The 25,000-nt window shown below is 43.9% G+C and overlaps 1 protein-coding gene across 1 annotated transcript in view; it reads right to left on the minus strand.

The window, feature by feature from the left end:
• The window catches only part of LOC139405547 (unconventional myosin-X-like), a 252,096-nt gene that overhangs the window by 109,743 nt on the left and 117,353 nt on the right, over window positions 1–25,000 (minus strand). The window contains exons 8-9 of the mRNA XM_071147963.1: window positions 15,265–15,371; window positions 14,970–15,099 (exon numbers count right to left, since the gene is read on the minus strand). Of these exons, the coding sequence (XP_071004064.1) occupies window positions 14,970–15,099; window positions 15,265–15,371 (237 nt within the window). The remainder of the gene's footprint in view (window positions 1–14,969; window positions 15,100–15,264; window positions 15,372–25,000) is intronic.

Below are 25,000 nucleotides of genomic sequence, written 5' to 3' on the forward strand. Positions count from 1 at the left end.
TATGTTACTAACCACTGGAGAGACAGACAGATATGTTACTAACCACTAGAGAGACAGACAGATATGTTACTAACCACTAGAGAGACAGACATATATGTTACTGACCACTGGAGAGAGACAGATATGTTACTGACCACTAGAGAGACAGATATGTTACTAACCACTGGAGAGAGAGACAGACAGATATGTTACTAACCACTGGAGAGAGAGACAGATATGTTACTAACCACTAGAGAGAGAGAGATATGTTACTAACCACTGGAGAGAGAGACAGATATGTTACTAACCACTGGAGAGAGACAGACAGATATGTTAATAACCACTGGAGAGAGAGACAGATATGTTACTAACCACTAGAGAGAGAGAGATATGTTACTAACCACTGGAGAGAGAGACAGATATGTTACTAACCACTGGAGAGAGACAGACAGATATGTTAATAACCACTGGAGAGAGACAGACAGATATGTTAATAACCACTGGAGAGAGACAGACAGATATGTTACTAACCACTAGAGAGACAGATATGTTACTAACCACTGGAGAGAGAGACAGACAGATATGTTACTAACCACTGGAGAGAGAGACAGACAGATATGTTACTAACCACTAGAGACAGACAGATATGTTACTAACCACTGGAGAGACAGACAGATATGTTACTGACCAATGGAGAGAGACAGACATTTATGTTACTGACCACTGGAGAGAGAGACAGACCGATGTGTTACTAACCACTAGAGAGAGACAGACAGATATGTTACTGACCACTGGAGAGAGAAAGACAGATATGTTACTGTCCACTGGAGAGACAGACAGATATATTACTAACCACTGGAGAGAGAGACAGACAGATATGTTACTAACCACTAGAGAGAGAGACAGATATATTAATTACCACTGGAGAGAGAGACAGACATATATGTTACTAACCACTGGAGAGACAGACAGATATATTACTAACCACTGGAGAGAGAGACAGACAGATGTGTTACTAACCACTAGAGGGAGACAGATATGTTACTAACCACTAGAGAGAGAAAGATATGTTACTAACCACTGGAGAGACAGGCAGATATGTTACTAACCACTGGAGAGAGAGACAGACAGATATGTTACTAACCACTGGAGAGACAGACAGATATGTTACTAACCACTAGAGAGACAGACAGATATGTTACTAACCACTAGAGAGACAGACATATATGTTACTGACCACTGGAGAGAGACAGATATGTTACTGACCACTAGAGAGACAGATATGTTACTAACCACTGGAGAGAGAGACAGACAGATATGTTACTGTCCACTGGAGAGACAGAAATATATATTACTAACCACTGGAGAGAGAGACAGACAGATATGTTACTAAACACTGGAGAGAGAGACAGACAGATGTGTTACTAACCACTAGAGGGAGACAGATATGTTACTAACCACTAGAGAGAGAGAGATATGTTACTAACCACTGGAGAGAGAGACAGATATGTTACTAACCACTGGAGAGAGACAGACAGATATGTTAATAACCACTGGAGAGAGACAGACAGATATGTTAATAACCACTGGAGAGAGACAGACAGATATGTTACTAACCACTAGAGAGACAGATATGTTACTAACCACTGGAGAGAGAGACAGACAGATATGTTACTAACCACTGGAGAGAGAGACAGACAGATATGTTACTAACCACTAGAGACAGACAGATATGTTACTAACCACTGGAGAGACAGACAGATATGTTACTGACCACTGGAGAGAGACAGACATATATGTTACTGACCACTGGAGAGAGAGACAGACCGATGTGTTACTAACCACTAGAGAGAGACAGACAGATATGCTACTGACCACTGGAGAGAGAAAGACAGATATGTTACTGTCCACTGGAGAGACAGACAGATATATTACTAACCACTGGAGAGAGAGACAGACATATATGTTACTAACCACTGGAGAGACAGACAGATATATTACTAACCACTGGAGAGAGAGACAGACAGATGTGTTACTAACCACTAGAGGGAGACAGATATGTTACTAACCACTAGAGAGAGACAGATATGTTACTAACCACTGGAGAGAGAGACAGAAAGATGTGTTACTGACCACTGGAGAGAGAGACAGATATGTTACTGACCACTGGAGAGAGACAGGCAGATGTGTTACTAACCACTAGAGAGAGACAGACAGATATGTTACTGACCACTGGAGAGAGAGACAGACAGATATGTTACTAACCACTAGAGAGAGAAAGACAGATATGTTACTAACCACTGGAGAGAGAGACAGACAGATATGTTACTGACCACTGGAGAGAGACAGACAGATATGTTACTAACCACTGGAGAGAGAGACAGATATGTTACTAACCACTGGAGAGAGAGAAAGACAGATGTGTTACTAACCACTAGAGAGAGACAGATATGTTACTAACCACTGGAGAGACAGACATATATGTTACTAACCACTAGAGAGACAGATATGTTACTAACCACTGGAGAGAGAGACAGACAGATATGTTACTAACCACTGGAGAGAGAGACAGACAGATATGTTACTAACCACTAGAGACAGACAGATATGTTACTAACCACTGGAGAAACAGACAGATATGTTACTGACCACTGGAGAGAGACAGACATATATGTTACTGACCACTGGAGAGAGAGACAGACCGATATGTTACTAACCACTAGAGAGAGACAGACAGATATGTTACTGACCACTGGAGAGACAGACAGATATATTACTGACCACTGGAGAGAGAGACAGACCGATATGTTACTAACCACTAGAGAGAGACAGACAGATATGTTACTGTCCACTGGAGAGACAGACAGATATATTACTAACCACTGGAGAGAGAGACAGACAGATATGTTACTAACCACTAGAGAGAGACAGACAGATATATTACTAACCACTGGAGAGAGAGACAGACATATATGTTACTAACCACTGGAGAGACAGACAGATATATTACTAACCACTGGAGAGAGAGACAGACAGATGTGTTACTAACCACTAGAGAGAGACAGACAGATATGTTACTAACCACTAGAGAGAGACAGATATGTTACTAACCACTGGAGAGACAGACAGATATGTTACTAACCACTGGAGAGAGAGACAGATATGTTACTGACCACTGGAGAGAGACAGACAGATGTGTTACTAACAACTAGAGAGAGACAGACAGATATGTTACTGACCACTGGAGAGAGAGACAGACAGATATGTTACTAACCACTAGAGAGAGAAAGACAGATATGTTACTGTCCACTGGAGAGAGAAAGATATATTACTAACCACTGGAGAGAGAGACAGACAGATATGTTACTAACCACTGGAGAGAGACAGATATATTACTAACCACTGGAGAGAGAGACAGACAGATGTGTTACTAACCACTAGAGGGAGACAGATATGTTACTAACCACTAGAGGGAGACAGATATGTTACTAACCACTAGAGAGAGACAGATATGTTACTAACCACTAGAGAGAGAAATACATATATGTTACTGACCACTAGAGACAGACAGATATGTTACTAACCACTAGAGAGACAGACAGATATGTTACTAACCACTGGAGAGACAGACAGATATGTTACTAACCACTGGAGAGACAGACAGATATGTTACTAACCACTAGAGAGAGACAGACATATATGTTACTGACCACTAGAGACAGACAGATATGTTACTAACCACTAGAGAGACAGACATATATGTTACTAACCACTGGAGAGAGACAGACAGATGTGTTACTGACCACTGGAGAGAGACAGACATATATGTTACTAACCACTGGAGAGAGAGACAGATATGTTACTAACCACTGGAGAGAGAGAAAGACAGATGTGTTACTAACCACTGGAGAGAGACAGATATGTTACTAACCACTGGAGAGACAGACATATATGTTACTAACCACTGGAGAGAGAGACAGACAGATATGTTACTGACCACTGGAGAGAGACAGACAGATGTGTTACTGACCACTGGAGAGAGACAGACAGATATGTTACTGACCACTGGAGAGAGACAGACAGATATGTTACTAACCACTGGAGAGACAGACAGATATGTTACTGACCACTGGAGAGAGACAGACATATATGTTACTGACCACTGGAGAGAGAGACAGACATATGTGTTACTAACCACTAGAGAGAGACAGACAGATATGTTACTGACCACTGGAGAGAGAGGCAGACAGATATGTTACTAACCACTAGAGAGAGACAGACATATATGTTACTGACCACTAGAGACAGACAGATATGTTACTAACCACTAGAGAGAGACAGACATATATGTTACTGACCACTAGAGACAGACAGATATGTTACTAACCACTAGAGAGACAGACAGATATGTTACTGACCACTGGAGAGACAGACAGATATGTTACTGACCACTGGAGAGAGAGAGACAGATATGTTACTAACCACTGGAGAGAGACAGATATGTTACTAACCACTGGAGAGACAGACAGACAGATATGTTACTAACCACTAGAGAGAGACAGACATATGTTACTGACCACTAGAGACAGACAGATATGTTACTAACCACTGGAGAGACAGACAGATATGTTACTAACCACTGGAGAGACATATAGATATGTTACTAACCACTGGAGACAGACAGATGTGTTACTGAACACTAGAGAGAGACAGACAGATATGTTACTAACCACTAGAGAGACAGACAGATATGTTACTAACCACTGGAGAGACAGACAGACAGATATGTTACTGACCACTGGAGAGAGACAGACATATGTGTTACTGACCACTGGAGAGAGACAGACAGATATGTTACTGACCACTGGAGAGAGACAGACAGATATGTTAATGACCACTGGAGAGAGAGACAGACAGATATGTTACTAACCACTAGAGAGAGACAGACATATATGTTACTGACCACTAGAGACAGACAGATATGTTACTAACCACTGGAGAGACAGACAGATATGTTACTAACCAATGGAGACAGACAGATATGTTACTGACCTCTGGAGAGAGAGACAGACAGATATGTTACTGACCACTGGAGAGACAGACAGATATGTTACTAACCACTAGAGAGACAGACAGATATGTTACTAACCACTAGAGAGACAGACAGATATGTTACTAACCACTGGAGAGACAGACAGACAGATATGTTACTGACCACTGGAGAGAGACAGACAGATGTGTTACTGACCACTGGAGAGAGACAGACAGATATGTTACTGACCACTGGAGAGAGAGACAGACATATGTGTTACTAACAACTAGAGAGAGACAGACAGATATGTTACTGACCACTGGAGAGAGAGACAGACATATATGTTACTAACCACTAGAGAGAGAAATACATATATGTTACTGACCACTAGAGACAGACAGATATGTTACTAACCACTAGAGAGACAGACAGATATGTTACTAACCACTGGAGAGACAGACAGATATGTTACTAACCACTGGAGAGACAGACATATATGTTACTAACCACTAGAGAGAGACAGACATATATGTTACTGACCACTAGAGACAGACAGATATGTTACTAACCACTAGAGAGACAGACAGATATGTTACTAACCACTGGAGAGACAGACAGATATGTTACTAACCACTGGAGAGAGAGACAGACAGATATGTTACTGACCACTGGAGAGAGACAGACAGATATGTTACTAACCACTGGAGAGAGAGACAGATATGTTACTAACCACTGGAGAGAGAGAAAGACAGATGTGTTACTAACCACTGGAGAGAGACAGATATGTTACTAACCACTGGAGAGACAGACATATATGTTACTAACCACTGGAGAGAGAGACAGACAGATATGTTACTGACCACTGGAGAGAGACAGACAGATGTGTTACTGACCACTGGAGAGAGACAGACAGATATGTTACTGACCACTGGAGAGAGACAGACAGATATGTTACTGACCACTGGAGAGAGAGACAGACATATGTGTTACTAACCACTAGAGAGAGACAGACAGATATGTTACTGACCACTGGAGAGAGAGGCAGACAGATATGTTACTAACCACTAGAGAGAGACAGACATATATGTTACTGACCACTAGAGACAGACAGATATGTTACTAACCACTAGAGAGAGACAGACATATATGTTACTGACCACTAGAGAAAGACAGATATGTGACTAACCACTAGAGAGACAGACAGATATGTTACTGACCACTGGAGAGACAGACAGATATGTTACTAACCACTGGAGAGAGACAGATATGTTACTAACCACTGGAGAGACAGACAGATATGTTACTAACCACTGGAGAGACATATAGATATGTTACTAACCACTGGAGACAGACAGATGTGTTACTGAACACTAGAGAGAGACAGACAGATATGTTACTAACCACTAGAGAGACAGACAGATATGTTACTAACCACTGGAGAGACAGACAGACAGATATGTTACTGACCACTGGAGAGAGACAGACATATGTGTTACTGACCACTGGAGAGAGACAGACAGATATGTTACTGACCACTGGAGAGAGACAGACAGATATGTTAATGACCACTGGAGAGAGAGACAGACAGATATGTTACTAACCACTAGAGAGAGACAGACATATATGTTACTGACCACTAGAGACAGACAGATATGTTACTAACCACTGGAGAGACAGACAGATATGTTACTAACCAATGGAGACAGACAGATATGTTACTGACCTCTGGAGAGAGAGACAGACAGATATGTTACTGACCACTGGAGAGACAGACAGATATGTTACTAACCACTAGAGAGACAGACAGATATGTTACTAACCACTAGAGAGACAGACAGATATGTTACTAACCACTGGAGAGACAGACAGACAGATATGTTACTGACCACTGGAGAGAGACAGACAGATGTGTTACTGACCACTGGAGAGAGACAGACAGATATGTTACTGACCACTGGAGAGAGAGACAGACATATGTGTTACTAACAACTAGAGAGAGACAGACAGATATGTTACTGACCACTGGAGAGAGAGACAGACATATATGTTACTAACCACTAGAGAGAGAAATACATATATGTTACTGACCACTAGAGACAGACAGATATGTTACTAACCACTAGAGAGACAGACAGATATGTTACTAACCACTGGAGAGACAGACAGATATGTTACTAACCACTGGAGAGACAGACAGATATGTTACTAACCACTAGAGAGAGACAGACATATATGTTACTGACCACTAGAGACAGACAGATATGTTACTAACCACTAGAGAGACAGACAGATATGTTACTAACCACTGGAGAGACAGACAGATATGTTACTAACCACTGGAGAGAGAGACAGACAGATATGTTACTGACCACTGGAGAGAGACAGACAGATATGTTACTAACCACTGGAGAGAGAGACAGATATGTTACTAACCACTGGAGAGAGAGAAAGACAGATGTGTTACTAACCACTGGAGAGAGACAGATATGTTACTAACCACTGGAGAGACAGACATATATGTTACTAACCACTGGAGAGAGAGACAGACAGATATGTTACTGACCACTGGAGAGAGACAGACAGATGTGTTACTGACCACTGGAGAGAGACAGACAGATATGTTACTGACCACTGGAGAGAGACAGACAGATATGTTACTGACCACTGGAGAGAGAGACAGACATATGTGTTACTAACCACTAGAGAGAGACAGACAGATATGTTACTGACCACTGGAGAGAGAGGCAGACAGATATGTTACTAACCACTAGAGAGAGACAGACATATATGTTACTGACCACTAGAGACAGACAGATATGTTACTAACCACTAGAGAGAGACAGACATATATGTTACTGACCACTAGAGAAAGACAGATATGTGACTAACCACTAGAGAGACAGACAGATATGTTACTGACCACTGGAGAGACAGACAGATATGTTACTAACCACTGGAGAGAGACAGATATGTTACTAACCACTGGAGAGACAGACAGACAGATATGTTACTAACCACTAGAGAGAGACAGACATATATGTTACTGACCACTAGAGACAGACAGATATGTTACTAACCACTGGAGAGACAGACAGATATGTTACTAACCACTGGAGAGACAGATAGATATGTTACTAACCACTGGAGACAGACAGATGTGTTACTGAACACTAGAGAGAGACAGACAGATATGTTACTAACCACTAGAGAGACAGACAGATATGTTACTAACCACTGGAGAGACAGACAGACAGATATGTTACTGACCACTGGAGAGAGACAGACAGATGTGTTACTGACCACTGGAGAGAGACAGACAGATATGTTACTGACCACTGGAGAGAGACAGACAGATATGTTACTGACCACTGGAGAGAGAGACAGACAGATATGTTACTAACCACTAGAGAGAGACAGACATATATGTTACTGACCACTAGAGACAGACAGATATGTTACTAACCACTGGAGAGACAGACAGATATGTTACTAACCACTGGAGACAGACAGATATGTTACTGACCACTGGAGAGAGAGACAGACAGATATGTTACTGACCACTGGAGAGACAGACAGATATGTTACTAACCACTAGAGAGAGACAGACATATATGTTACTGACCACTAGAGACAGACAGATATGTTACTAACCACTAGAGAGACAGACAGATATGTTACTAACCACTGGAGAGACAGACAGATATGTTACTAACCACTGGAGAGAGAGACAGACAGATATGTTACTGACCACTGGAGAGAGACAGACAGATATGTTACTAACCACTGGAGAGAGAGACAGATATGTTACTAACCACTGGAGAGAGAGAAAGACAGATGTGTTACTAACCACTGGAGAGAGACAGATATGTTACTAACCACTGGAGAGACAGACATATATGTTACTAACCACTGGAGAGAGAGACAGACAGATATGTTACTGACCACTGGAGAGAGACAGACAGATGTGTTACTGACCACTGGAGAGAGACAGACAGATATGTTACTGACCACTGGAGAGAGACAGACAGATATGTTACTGACCACTGGAGAGAGAGACAGACATATGTGTTACTAACCACTAGAGAGAGACAGACAGATATGTTACTGACCACTGGAGAGAGAGGCAGACAGATATGTTACTAACCACTAGAGAGAGACAGACATATATGTTACTGACCACTAGAGACAGACAGATATGTTACTAACCACTAGAGAGAGACAGACATATATGTTACTGACCACTAGAGACAGACAGATATGTGACTAACCACTAGAGAGACAGACAGATATGTTACTGACCACTGGAGAGACAGACAGATATGTTACTGACCACTGGAGAGAGACAGACAGATATGTTACTAACCACTGGAGAGAGACAGATATGTTACTAACCACTGGAGAGACAGACAGACAGATATGTTACTAACCACTAGAGAGAGACAGACATATATGTTACTGACCACTGGAGAGAGACAGACAGATATGTTACTGACCACTGGAGAGAGACAGACAGATATGTTACTAACCACTAGAGAGACAGACAGATATGTTACTAACCACTGGAGAGACAGACAGATGTGTTACTGAACACTAGAGAGAGACAGACAGATATGTTACTAACCACTAGAGAGAGACAGACAAATATGTTACTGACCACTAGAGACAGACAGATATGTTACTAACCACTGGAGAGACAGACAGATATGTTACTAACCACTGGAGACAGACAGATGTGTTACTGAACACTAGAGAGAGACAGACAGATATGTTACTAACCACTAGAGAGACAGACAGATATGTTACTAACCACTGGAGAGACAGACAGACAGATATGTTACTGACCACTGGAGAGAGACAGACAGATGTGTTACTGACCACTGGAGAGAGACAGACAGATATGTTACTGACCACTGGAGAGAGACAGACAGATATGTTACTGACCACTGGAGAGAGAGACAGACAGATATGTTACTAACCACTAGAGAGAGACAGACATATATGTTACTGACCACTAGAGACAGACAGATATGTTACTAACCACTGGAGAGACAGACAGATATGTTACTAACCACTGGAGACAGACAGATATGTTACTGACCACTGGAGAGAGAGACAGACAGATATGTTACTGACCACTGGAGAGACAGACAGATATGTTACTAACCACTAGAGAGACAGACAGATATGTTACTAACCACTAGAGAGACAGACAGATATGTTACTAACCACTGGAGAGACAGACAGACAGATATGTTACTGACCACTGGAGAGACAGACAGACAGATATGTTACTGACCACTGGAGAGAGACAGACAGATATGTTACTGACCACTGGAGAGAGAGACAGACAGATGTGTTACTGACCACTGGAGAGAGACAGACAGATATGTTACTGACCACTGGAGAGAGACAGACAGATATGTTACTGACCACTGGAGAGAGAGACAGACATATGTGTTACTAACCACTAGAGAGAGACAGACAGATATGTTACTGACCACTGGAGAGAGAGACAGACAGATATGTTACTAACCACTAGAGAGAGACAGACATATATGTTACTGACCACTAGAGACAGACAGATATGTTACTAACCACTGGAGACAGACAGATATGTTACTGACCACTGGAGAGAGAGACAGACAGATATGTTACTGACCACTGGGGAGACAGACAGATATGTTACTAACCACTGGAGAGACAGGCAGATATGTTACTAACCACTGGAGAGACAGACAGATATGTTACTAACCACTAGAGAGACAGACAGATATGTTACTAACCACTAGAGAGACAGACAGATGTGTTACTGAACACTAGAGAGAGACAGACAGATATGTTACTAACCACTAGAGAGACAGACAGATATGTTACTAACCACTGGAGAGACAGGCAGATATGTTTCTGACCACTGGAGAAAAAGACAGACAGATATGTTACTAACCACGGGAGAGACAGACAGATATGTTACTAACCACTAGAGAGAGACAGATATGTTACTGACCACAGGAGAGAGACAGACAGATATGTTACTAACCACTGGAGAGAGACAGACAGATATGTTACTAACCACTAGAGAGACAGATATGTTACTAACCACTGGAGAGAGAGACAGATATGTTACTAACCACTGGAGAGAGACAGACAGATATGTTACTGACCACTGGAGAGAGACAGACAGATATGTTACTGACCACTGGAGAGAGAGACAGATATGTTACTAACCACTGGAGAGAGAGAGACAGACAGATATGTTACTAACCACTAGAGAGAGACAGATATGTTACTAACCACTAGAGAGAGACAGATATGTTACTAACCACTGGAGAGACAGACAGATATGTTACTAACCACTGGAGAGAGAGACAGACAGATGTGTTACTGACCACTGGAGAGAGACAGACAGATATATTACTGACCACTGGAGAGAGACAGACAGATATGTTACTGACCACTGGAGAGAGACAGACAGATATGTTACTGACCACTGGAGAGACAGACAGACAGATGTGTTACAGACCACTGGAGAGAGACAGACAGATGTGTTACTGACCACTGGAGAGAGACAGACAGATATGTTACTGACCACTGGAGAGAGAGACAGACAGATATGTTACTAACCACTAGAGAGAGACAGACATATATGTTACTGACCACTAGAGACAGACATATATGTTACTGACCACTAGAGACAGACAGATATGTTACTAACCACTAGAGAGAGACAGACATATATGTTACTGACCACTAGAGACAGACAGATATGTTACTAACCACTAGAGAGACAGACAGATATGTTACTAACCACTAGAGAGACAGACAGATATGTTACTAACCACTGGAGAGACAGACAGATATGTTACTAACCACTGGAGAGACAGACAGATATGTTACTAACCACTGGAGAGAGAGACAGATATGTTACTAACCACTGGAGAGACAGACAGATATGTTACTAACCACTAGAGAGACAGACAGATATGTTACTAACCACTAGAGAGACAGACAGATATGTTACTAACCACTGGAGAGACAGACAGACAGATATGTTACTGACCACTGGAGAGAGACAGACAGATATGTTACTGACCACTGGAGAGAGAGACAGACAGATGTGTTACTGACCACTGGAGAGAGACAGACAGATATGTTACTGACCACTGGAGAGAGACAGACAGATATGTTACTGACCACTGGAGAGAGAGACAGACATATGTGTTACTAACCACTAGAGAGAGACAGACAGATATGGTACTGACCACTGGAGAGAGAGACAGACAGATATGTTACTAACCACTAGAGAGAGACAGACATATATGTTACTGACCACTAGAGACAGACAGATATGTTACTAACCACTGGAGACAGACAGATATGTTACTGACCACTGGAGAGAGAGACAGACAGATATGTTACTGACCACTGGGGAGACAGGCAGATATGTTACTAACCACTGGAGAGACAGACAGATATGTTACTAACCACTAGAGAGACAGACAGATATGTTACTAACCACTAGAGAGACAGACAGATGTGTTACTGAACACTAGAGAGAGACAGACAGATATGTTACTAACCACTAGAGAGACAGACAGATATGTTACTAACCACTGGAGAGACAGGCAGATATGTTTCTGACCACTGGAGAAAAAGACAGACAGATATGTTACTAACCACGGGAGAGACAGACAGATATGTTACTAACCACTAGAGAGAGACAGATATGTTACTGACCACAGGAGAGAGACAGACAGATATGTTACTAACCACTGGAGAGAGACAGACAGATATGTTACTAACCACTAGAGAGACAGATATGTTACTAACCACTGGAGAGAGAGACAGATATGTTACTAACCACTGGAGAGAGACAGACAGATATGTTACTGACCACTGGAGAGAGACAGACAGATATGTTACTGACCACTGGAGAGAGAGACAGATATGTTACTAACCACTGGAGAGAGAGAGACAGACAGATATGTTACTAACCACTAGAGAGAGACAGATATGTTACTAACCACTAGAGAGAGACAGATATGTTACTAACCACTGGAGAGACAGACAGATATGTTACTAACCACTGGAGAGAGAGACAGACAGATGTGTTACTGACCACTGGAGAGAGACAGACAGATATATTACTGACCACTGGAGAGAGACAGACAGATATGTTACTGACCACTGGAGAGAGACAGACAGATATGTTACTGACCACTGGAGAGACAGACAGACAGATGTGTTACAGACCACTGGAGAGAGACAGACAGATGTGTTACTGACCACTGGAGAGAGACAGACAGATATGTTACTGACCACTGGAGAGAGAGACAGACAGATATGTTACTAACCACTAGAGAGAGACAGACATATATGTTACTGACCACTAGAGACAGACATATATGTTACTGACCACTAGAGACAGACAGATATGTTACTAACCACTAGAGAGAGACAGACATATATGTTACTGACCACTAGAGACAGACAGATATGTTACTAACCACTAGAGAGACAGACAGATATGTTACTAACCACTGGAGAGACAGACAGATATGTTACTAACCACTGGAGAGAGAGACAGATATGTTACTAACCACTAGAGAGACAGACAGATATGTTACTAACCACTAGAGACAGACAGATGTGTTACTAACCACTAGAGAGAGACAGATATGTTACTGACCACTGGAGAGAGACAGACAGATATGTTACTAACCACTAGAGACAGACAGATATGTTACTGACCACTGGAGAGAGAGACAGACAGATATGTTACTGAGGGTGGTATGGAGGGTGTTATGGGGGTGGTATGGGGGTGGTAGGGAGGGTGGTATGGAGATGGTTGTCCTTCTGGAAGGTTCTCCCATCTCCAATGAGGAACTCTGGAGCTGTCAGAGGGACCATCGGCTCCTTGGTCACCTCTCTGACCAAGTCCCTTCTCCCCCAATTGCTCAGGTTGGCGGGCGGCCAGCTCTAGGAAGAGTCTTGGTGGTTCCAAACTTCTTCCATTTAAGAATGATGGAGGCCTGTGCCTCGACACAATCCCGTCTCGGAGCTCTACGGACATTTCCTTTGACCTCATGTCTTGGTTTTTGCTCTGACATGCACTGTAAACTGTGGGACCTTATATAGACAGGTGTGTGCCTCTCCAAATCATGTCCAATCAATAGAATTTACCACAGGTGGACTCCAAGTTGTGGAAACATCTCAGGGATGATCAATGGAAACAGGATGCACCTGAGCTCAATTTTAAGTCTCATAGCAACGGGTCTGAATACTTTTTAAATCAGGTATTTATAACATTTCTAAAATTGGGTATTAGGGGGTATTGTGTGTAGATTGATGAGGAAAATGGGTAATTAAAAAAAAAAAAAAAAGAATAAGGCTGTAACGTAACAAAATGTGGAAAAAGTCAAGGTTTCTGAATACTTTCCGAAGGCTCTGTACATAGTTTATGTCAGCAGGCTTTGTCTTTACCTGAAGTGTTACCTCACCTTCACTATCATTCATTAGAATAACCTCCCCTCCCCTCACCTCCTCATCATTCATTAGAATAACCTCCCACCTCCTCTCTTCCTCCTTCCCTCCCCCTCCCCTCCCCTCCTTTCCTCTCCTCTACCCCCTCCCCTCCCTTCCCTCCCCTCTCTTCCTTCCCTTCCTCCCCTCCCTCGCTCCCCTCTCTTCCTCCCTCCCTCCCTCCCCTCCTTTCATCTCCTCTACCCCCTCCCCTCCCTTCCCCCTCTTCCCTCCCCTCCCCCCTCCCCTCCCCTCCTTTCCTCTCCTCTACCCCCTCCCCTCCCTTCCCTCCCCTCTCTTCCTTCCCTTCCTCCCCTCCCTCGCTCCCTCCCTCCCCTCTCTTCCTTCCCTCCCTCCCCTCCCCTCTCTTCTCCCCCCCTCCCTCCCTCTCTTCCTTCTCTCCTTCCATCTCCCCTCCCTCTCTTCTCCTCCCTCTCACCTCCTTTGGATGTGATTTGTGCTCCTCCTGCGGTCATGAACTCTATGTTCCCCATCAGGAGAACAGCAGACAGCAGCTTGAAGACGTCCCGTATCTCCTCCTCACTGAACTGCATCACCTTTAGAGCCTCCTGGTAGTAGCAGAGACAGAGAGATTATGAGATTCCTTCTACTGAACACAGACAGGATAATACATGCTGCAGGGCCCATGATCAACACATCTGGTGGGACTGTAGTTATTCTACTGGGTTATTCCGCCCTCTGGTGGCAGCTTGTGAAGGTACAACCAGCCTCACCATAACACTGTCATAGAGCTGCAGGTCATCTAGACTCCTGTCCTTCACACAGCCAGACTGACTCAGGTAGTGGTATGACTCTGGGCCCTCAGACAGGAAGTACAACTCTGGAACACAGACATAAAATAACCTTAGGCAGTTATTTTCTTCAGGAACATTTTCTAGAGACACAAACAAAGTCTCACTGTATTTAATCAATTCAAATTGTATTTGTGACATGCTTCGTACAGGTGTAGACTAACAGTGAAATGCTTAATTACGATGCAGAGTTAAAGTTAAAGAATCATAAACATACAAATAATAACAGAAATAGTGACAAGGAATAAATACACAGTGAATAACAAACACCAATAACAAGTAAAAAATAACATGGCTATACACAGGAAGTAGAAAATAACATGGCTATACACAGGAAGTAGAAAATAACATGGCTATATACAGGAAGTATAAAATAACATGGCTATACACAGGAAGTAGAAAATAACATGGCTATACACAGGAAGTAGAAAATAACATGGTTATATACAGGAAGTACTAGTACCGAGTCGATGTGTAGGAGTGAAAGGTCATTAAGGTCAGTAAGTATTCACACCCATTGACTTATTCAGCACTTTGTTGTTTTACAGCCTGATTTAAACATGTATTATTGTCAAAGTAAATTATGTTTTTAGACATTTTTACAAATAAATAAAAACTGAAAAGCTGAAATGTCTTGAGTCATGTATTTAACACCTTTGTTATGACAAGCCTAAATAAGGTCAGGAGTAAAAACTAGCTTAAGTTAACAAGTCACATAATAAGTTGCATGAAATACCTCATCTCTGTACCCCACACATAATTATATTTAAGCTCCCTCAGCAGTGAATTTCAAACACAGTCTCAACCACAAAGACCAGGGAGGTTTTCCAATGCCTCACAAAGAAGGGCACCTATTGGTAGATGGGTATAAAAAAAACAGATAGTGAATATCCCTTTGAGCATAGTAAAGTTATTAATTACACTTTGGATGGTGTATCAATACACCCAGTCTCTACAAAGATACAGGCGTCCTTCCTAACTCAGTTGCCGGAGAGGAAGGAAACAATTCAGGGCTTTCACCATGAGGCCAATGGTGACTTTAAAACAGTTACAGAGTTTAATAGCTGTGATAGGATAAAACTGAGGATGGCTCAACAACATTGTAGTTACTCCACAATACTAACCTAATTGACAGAGTGAAAAGGAAGCCTGTACAGAATACACATATTCCAAACCATGCATCCTGTTTGCAACAAGGCACTACAGTAATACAGCAAAAAAATGTGGCAAAGAAATGATGAGGAGGTGAGGGGAGGGGAGGTTATTCTAATGAATGATGAGGAGGTGAGGGGAGGGGAGGTTATTCTAATGAATGATGAGGAGGTGAAGGGAGGGGAGGTTATTCTAATGAATGATGAGGAGGTGAGGGGAGGGGAGGTTATTCTAATCAATGATGAGGAGGTGAAGGGAGGGGAGGTTATTCTAATGAATGATGAGGAGGTGAGGGGAGGGGAGGTTATTCTAATGAATGATGAGGAGGTGAGGGGAGGGGAGGTTATTCTAATCAATGATGAGGAGGTGAAGGGAGGGGAGGTTATTCTAATGAATGATGAGAAGGTGAGGGGAGGGGAGGTTATTCTAATCAATGATGAGGAGGTGAAGGGAGGCGAGGTTATTCTAATGAATGATGAGGAGGTGAAGGGAGGGGAGGTTATTCTAATGAATGATGAGGAGGTGAGGGGAGGGGAGGTTATTCTAATGAATGATGAGGAGGTGAGGGGAGGGGAGGTTATTCTAATCAATGATGAGGAGGTGAGGGGAGGGGAGGTTATTCTAATGAATGATGAGGAGGTGAAGGGAGGGGAGGTTATTCTAATCAATGATGAGGAGGTGAGGGGAGGGGAGGTTATTCTAATGAATGATGAGGAGGTGAAGGGAGGGGAGGTTATTCTAATGAATGATGAGGAGGTGAGGGGAGGGGAGGTTATTCTAATCAATGATGAGGAGGTGAGGGGAGGGGAGGTTATTCTAATCAATGATGAGGAGGTGAAGGGAGGGGAGGTTATTCTAATCAATGATGAGGAGGTGAGGGAAGGGGAGGTTATTCTAATCAATGATGAGGAGATGAGGGGAGGGGAGGTTATTCTAATCAATGATGAGGAGGTGAAGGGAGGCAAGGTTATTCTAATGAATGATGAGGAGGTGAAGGGAGGGGAGGTTATTCTAATGAATGATGAGGAGGTGAGGGGAGGGGAGGTTATTCTAATGAATGATGAGGAGGTGAGGGGAGGGGAGGTTATTCTAATCAATGATGAGGAGGTGAGGGGAGGTTATTCTAATGAATGATGAGGAGGTGAAGGGAGGGGAGGTTATTCTAATCAATGATGAGGAGGTGAGGGGAGGGGAGGTTATTCTAATGAATGATGAGGAGGTGAAGGGAGGGGAGGTTATTCTAATGAATGATGAGGAGGTGAGGGGAGGGGAGGTTATTCTAATCAATGATGAGGAGGTGAGGGGAGGGGAGGTTATTCTAATGAATGATGAGGAGGTGAGGGGAGGGGAGGTTATTCTAATGAATGATGAGGAGGTGAGGGGAGGGGAGGTTATTCTAATCAATGATGAGGAGGTGAGGGGAGGGGAGGTTATTCTAATGAATGATGAGGAGGTGAGGGAAGGGGAGGTTATTCTAATCAATGATGAGGAGGTGACGGGAGGCGAGGTTATTCTAATGAATGATGAGGAGGTGAGGGGAGGGGAGGTTATTCTAATGAATGATGAGGAGGTGAGGGGAGGGGAGGTTATTCTAATGAATGATGAGGAGGTGAGGGGAGGGGAGGTTATTCTAATCAATGATGAGGAGGTGAGGGGAGGGGAGGTTATTCTAATGAATGATGAGGAGGTGAGGGGAGGGGAGGTTATTCTAATCAATGATGAGGAGGTGAGGGGAGGGGAGGTTATTCTAATGAATGATGAGGAGGTGAGGGGAGGGGAGGTTATTCTAATGAATGATGAGGAGGTGAGGGGAGGGGAGGTTATTCTAATCAATGATGAGGAGGTGAGGGGAGGGGAGGTTATTCTAATGAATGATGAGGAGGTGAGGGAAGGGGAGGTTATTCTAATCAATGATGAGGAGGTGAAGGGAGGCGAGGTTATTCTAATGAATGATGAGGAGGTGAGGGGAGGGGAGGTTATTCTAATGAATGATGAGGAGGTGAGGGGAGGGGAGGTTATTCTAATCAATGATGAGGAGGTGAGGGGAGGGGAGGTTATTCTAATGAATGATGAGGAGGTGAGGGGAGGGGAGGTTATTCTAATGAATGATGAGGAGGTGAGGGGAGGGGAGGTTATTCTAATCAATGATGAGGAGGTGAGGGGAGGGGAGGTTATTCTAATCAATGATGAGGAGGTGAGGGGAGGGGAGGGGAGGTTATTCTAATGAATGATGAGGAGGTGAGGGGAGGGGAGGTTATTCTAATGAATGATGAGGAGGTGAAGGGAGGGGAGGTTATTCTAATGAATGATGAGGAGGTGAGGGGAGGGGAGGTTATTCTAATCAATGATGAGGAGGTGAAGGGAGGCGAGGTTATTCTAATGAATGATGAGGAGGTGAGGGGAGGGGAGGTTATTCTAATGAATGATGAGGAGGTGAGGGGAGGGGAGGTTATTCTAATCAATGATGAGGAGGTGAGGGGAGGGGAGGTTATTCTAATGAATGATGAGGAGGTGAGGGGAGGGGAGGTTATTCTAATCAATGATGAGGAGGTGAGGGGAGGGGAGGTTATTCTAATCAATGATGAGGAGGTGAGGGGAGGGGAGGTTATTCTAATGAATGATGAGGAGGTGAGGGGAGGGGAGGTTATTCTAATGAATGATGAGGAGGTGAGGGGAGAGGAGGTTATTCTAATGAATGATGAGGAGGTGAGGGGAGGGGAGGTTATTCTAATCAATGATGAGGAGGGGAGGGGAGGTTATTCTAATCAATGATGAGGAGGTGAGGGGAGGCGAGGTTATTCTAATGAATGATGAGGAGGTGAGGGGAGGGGAGGTTATTCTAATGAATGATAGTGAAGGTGAGGGGAGGGGAGGTTATTCTAATGAATGATAGTGAAGGTGAGGGGAGGGGAGGTTATTCTAATGAATGATAGTGAAGGTGAGGTAACACTTCAGGTAAAGACAAAGCCTGCTGACATAAACTATGTACAGAGCCTTCGGAAAGTATTCAGAAACCTTGACTTTTTCCACATTTTGTTGCATTACAGCCTTATTCTAAAATTGATTAAAAAAATACATTTTCCTCATAAATTTGTCCTTGATACAAAGTGTTACTGTATGTTTGGGGAAAATTCAATGCAACACATTACTGAGTACCACTCTCCATATCTTCATGCATAGTGGTGGCTGCATCATGGTATGGGTAATCGTTAAGGACTTGGGAGTTTTTCAGGATAAAGACGTAATGGAATGGAACTAATAAGCACAGGCAACATCCTAGAGGAAAACCTGGTTCAGTCTGCATTTCAACAGACACTGGAAGATTAATTGACCTTTCAGCAGGACAATACCCCAAAACACAAGGACAAATCTACACTGGAGTTGCTTACCAAGAAGACAGTGAATGTTCCTGAGTGGCTGAGTTACAGTTTTGACTTAAATCTACTTGAAAATCTATGGCAGAGACCTGAAAAGGGTTGTCTAGCAATGATCAACAACCAACTTGACAGAGCTTGAAGAATTTATAAAAGAATAATGGGCAAATGTTGCACAATCCAGGTGCGGAAAGCTCTTAGAAACTTACCCAGAAGAACTCACAGCTGTAATCACTGCCAAATGTCACACCCTGATCTGTTTCACCTGTCTTTGTGCATGTCTTCACCCCCCACCAGGTGTCTCCCACCTCCCCTCATTATCCTGTGTATTTATACCTGCGTTTTCTGTTTGTCTGTTGCCAGTTGGTCTTGTTCCGTCAAGTCCTACCAGCGTGTTTCCTGTGCTCTAGTTTTTGTTAGTCTTCTAAGTTCTGACCTTTCTGCCTGTCCTGTCCTGTCCTGACCCTGATCCTGCTCGCTGTCCTGTACCTGCCTGACTCTGATTTGGATTATGACCTTGACTTACCTTTTTCCCCTTGAACGATAATAAACTCTGAGACTTGTACTGTAAGTGTACAGCCTCAGTGTTCACTGTCTTAGCCTGAGTCCTGATAATAGGCTATTGGGTACTGTCTAAAACTGTAAGGGTACAGCCTCAGTGTTCACTGTCTTAGCCTGAGTCCTGATAATAGGCTATTGGGTACTGTCTAAAACTGTAAGGGTACAGCCTCAGTGTTCACTGTCTTAGCCTGAGTCCTTGATAATAGGCTATTGGGTACTGTCTAAAACTGTAAGGGTACAGCCTCAGTGTTCACTGTCTTAGCCTGAGTCCTGATAATAGGCTATTGGGTACTGTCTAAAACTGTAAGGGTACAGCCTCAGTGTTCACTGTCTTAGCCTGAGTCCTTGATAATAGGCTATTGGGTACTGTCTAAAACTGTAAGGGTACAGCCTCAGTGTTCACTGTCTTAGCCTGAGTCCTTGATAATAGGCTATTGGGTACTGTCTAAAACTGTAAGGGTACAGCCTCAGTGTTCACTGTCTTAGCCTGAGTCCTGATAATAGGCTATTGGGTACTGTCTAAAACTGTAAGGGTACAGCCTCAGTGTTCACTGTCTTAGCCTGAGTCCTTGATAATAGGCTATTGGGTACTGTCTAAAACTGTAAGGGTACAGCCTCAGTGTTCACTGTCTTAGCCTGAGTCCTTGATAATAGGCTATTGGGTACTGTCTAAAACTGTAAGGGTACAGCCTCAGTGTTCACTGTCTTAGCCTGAGCCCTGATAATAGGCTATTGGGTACTGTCTAAAACTGTAAGGGTACAGCCTCAGTGTTCACTGTCTTAGCCTGAGTCCTTGATAATAGGCTATTGGGTACTGTCTAAAACTGTAAGGGTACAGCCTCAGTGTTCACTGTCTTAGCCTGAGGCCTGATAATAGGCTATTGGGTACTGTCTAAAACTGTAAGGGTACAGCCTCAGTGTTCACTGTCTTAGCCTGAGCCCTGGTACCAAAGGTGCTTCAACAAAGAATTGACTTAGGGATGTGAATACTTACAGTATGTACATTTTATATTTCTGTATTTAATTTTCAATTAATTTGCAAAGATTTCTAAAAACATGTCTTCACTTTGTCATTATGGGGTATTGTGTATAGATGGGTAAAAATAAATAAAAAGTCATCCATTTTGAATTCAACAAAATATGGAATACGTCAAGGGGTATGAATACTTTCTGAAAGAACTGTATGTACATAAATATCAAATAAAATGTTATTTGTCGGGCCTCCCGAGTGGCGCTGTAGTCTAAGGGCTAGCTGTGCCACAAGAGATTCTGGGTTTGAGTCCAGGCTCTGTCGCACCCGGCCGTGACCGGGAGACCCATGGGGTGGCGCACAATTGGACCAGCATCGTCCTGGTTAGTGGAGGGTTTGGCCGGAAGGGATGTTCTTCGCCCATCGCGCACTAGCGACTCCTGTGGCGGGCCAGGCGCGCAATTGCACGCTGACACGGTCGCCAGGTGTACGGTGTTTCCTCCGACACATTGGTGCGGCTGGCATCCGGAGTTTAGCGGGCATTGTGTCAAGAAGCAGTGCGGCTTGGCTGGGTTGTGTTTCAGAGGACGCACGGCTCTCAACCTTCGCCTCTCCCGAGTCCGTATGGGAGTTGCAGAGTCAATGTGGAGGCTATATACAGGGGGTACCGGTACAGAGTCAATGTGGAGACTATATACAGGTGGTACTGGTACAGAGTCAATGTGGAGGCTATATACAGGGGGTACCGGTACAGAGTCAATGTGGAGACTATATACAGGTGGTACTGGTACAGAGTCAATGTGGAGGCTATATACAGGGGGTACCGGTACAGAGTAAATGTGGAGGCTATATACAGGGGGTACCGGTACAGAGTCAATGTGGAGGCTATATACAGGGTATTACGGTACAGAGTCCATGTGGAGGCTATATACAGGGGGTACCGGTACAGAGTCAATGTGGAGACTATATACAGGGGGTACGGTACAGAGTCAATGTGGAGACTATATACAGGGTGTTACGGTACAGAGTCAATGTGGAGGCTATATACTGAGGGTACCGGTACAGAGTCAATGTGGAGGCTATATACAGGGTGTTACGGTACGGTGTTACGGTACAGAGTCAATGTGGAGACTATATACAGGGTGTTACGGTACAGAGTCAATGTGGAGGCTATATACAGAGGGTACCGGTACAGAGTCAATGTGGAGGCTATATACAGGGTATTAAGGTACAGAGTCAATGTGGAGGCTATATACAGGGTGTTACGGTACAGAGTCAATGTGGAGGCTATACACAGGGGGTACCGGTACAGAGTCAATGTGGAGGCTATATACAGGGGGTACCGGTACTGAGTCCGTGTGGAGGCTATATACAGGGTATTACGGTACAGAGTCAATGTGGAGTCTATATACAGGGTGTTACGGTACAGAGTCAATGTGGAGGCTATATACAGGGTGTTACGGTACAGAGTCCATGTGGAGGCTATATACAGGGGGTACCGGTACAGAGTCAATGTGGAGACTATATACAGGGGGTACCGGTACAGACTCAATGTGGAGGCTATATACAGGGTATTACGGTACAGAGTCAATGTGGAGGCTATATACAGGGGGTACCGGTACAGAGTCAATGTGGAGGCTATATACAGGGTGTTACGGTACAGAGTCAATGTGGAGGCTATATACTGAGGGTACCGGTACAGAGTCAATGTGGAGGCTATATACAGGGTGTTACGGTACCGAGTCAATGTGGAGACTATATACAGGGTGTTACGGTACAGAGTCAATGTGGAGGCTATATACAGAGGGTACCGGTACAGAGTCAATGTGGAGGCTATATACAGGGTATTAAGGTACAGAGTCAATGTGGAGGCTATATACAGGGTGTTACGGTACAGAGTCAATGTGGAGGCTATATACAGGAGGTACCAGTACAGAGTCAATGTGGAGGCTATATACAGGAGGTACACCGAGTCAGTGTGGAGGCTATATACAGGGGGTACACCGAGTCAGTGTGCGGGGGTACAGGTTAGACAAGTTAATTTGTACATGTAGGTAGAGGTGAAGTGACTATGAATAGATAATAAACAGCGAGTAGCAGCAGCGTACAAAACAGAGAGTCCAGTGTCCAGTGTGTGGGTACAGTCTAGTGTGTGGGTACAGTCTAGTGTGTGGGTACAGTCTAGTGTGTGGGTAGAGTCTAGTGTGTGGGTATAGTCTAGTGTGTGGGTAGAGTCTAGTGTGTGGGTACAGTCTAGTGGGGGGAGAGTCTAGTGTGTGGGTACAGTCTAGTGTGTGGGTATAGTCTAGTGTGTGGGTATAGTCCAGTGTGTGGGTAGAGTCTAGTGTGTGGGTACAGTCTAGTGGGGGGAGAGTCTAGTGTGTGGGTACAGTCTAGTGTGTGGGTATAGTCTAGTGTGTGGGTACAGTCTAGTGTGTGGGTAGAGTCTAGTGTGTGGGTATAGTCTAGTGTGTGGGTAGAGTCTAGTGTGTGGGTATAGTCTAGTGTGTGGGTACAGTCTAGTGTGTGGGTACAGTCTAGTGGGGGGAGAGTCTAGTGTGTGGGTACAGTCTAGTGTGTGGGTATAGTCTAGTGTGTGGGTATAGTCCAGTGTGTGGGTAGAGTCTAGTGTGTGGGTATAGTCTAGTGTGTGGGTAGAGTCTAGTGTGTGGGTACAGTCTAGTGGGGGGAGAGTCTAGTGTGTGGGTACAGTCTAGTGTGTGGGTATAGTCTAGTGTGTGGGTATAGTCCAGTGTGTGGGTAGAGTCTAGTGTGTGGGTATAGTCTAGTGTGTGGGTAGAGTCTAGTGTGTGGGTACAGTCTAGTGTGTGGGTATAGTCTAGTGTGTGGGTATAGTCCAGTGTGTGGGTAGAGTCTAGTGTGTGGGTAGAGTCTAGTGTGTGGGTATAGTCTAGTGTGTGGGTATAGTCCAGTGTGTGGGTAGAGTCTAGTGTGTGGGTATAGTCTAGTGTGTGGGTAGAGTCTAGTGTGTGGGTATAGTCTAGTGTGTGGCTAGAGTCCAGTGTGTGGGTAGAGTCTAGTGTGTGGGTATAGTCTAGTGTGTGGCTAGAGTCCAGTGTGTGGGTAGAGTCTAGTGTGTGGGTATAGTCTAGTGTGTGGCTAGAGTCCAGTGTGTGGGTAGAGTCCAGTGTGTGGGTATAGTCTAGTGTGTGGCTAGAGTCCAGTGTGTGGGTAGAGTCTAGTGTGTGGGTATAGTCTAGTGTGTGGCTAGAGTCCAGTGTGTGGGTAGAGTCTAGTGTGTGGGTATAGTCTAGTGTGTGGGTAGAGTCGAGTGTGTGGTTAGAGTCTAGCGTGTGGGTATAGTCCAGTCTGTGGGTAGAGTCCAGTCTGTGGGTAGAGTCCAGTGTGTGGGTAGAGTCCAGTGTGTGGGTAGAGTCCAGTCTGTGGGTAGAGTCCAGTCTGTGGGTAGAGTCCAGTCTGTGGGTATAGTACAGTCTGTGGGTAGAGTCCAGTCTGTGGGTAGAGTCCAGTGTGTGGGTAGATTCGAGTGTGTGGTTAGAGTCTAGCGTGTGGGTATAGTCCAGTCTGTGGGTAGAGTCCAGTCTGTGGGTAGAGTCCAGTGTGTGGGTAGAGTCCAGTC

This window comes from Oncorhynchus clarkii, chromosome 3 (genome assembly GCF_045791955.1).
Source record: "Oncorhynchus clarkii lewisi isolate Uvic-CL-2024 chromosome 3, UVic_Ocla_1.0, whole genome shotgun sequence".
Classification (NCBI taxonomy): domain Eukaryota; kingdom Metazoa; phylum Chordata; class Actinopteri; order Salmoniformes; family Salmonidae; genus Oncorhynchus; species Oncorhynchus clarkii.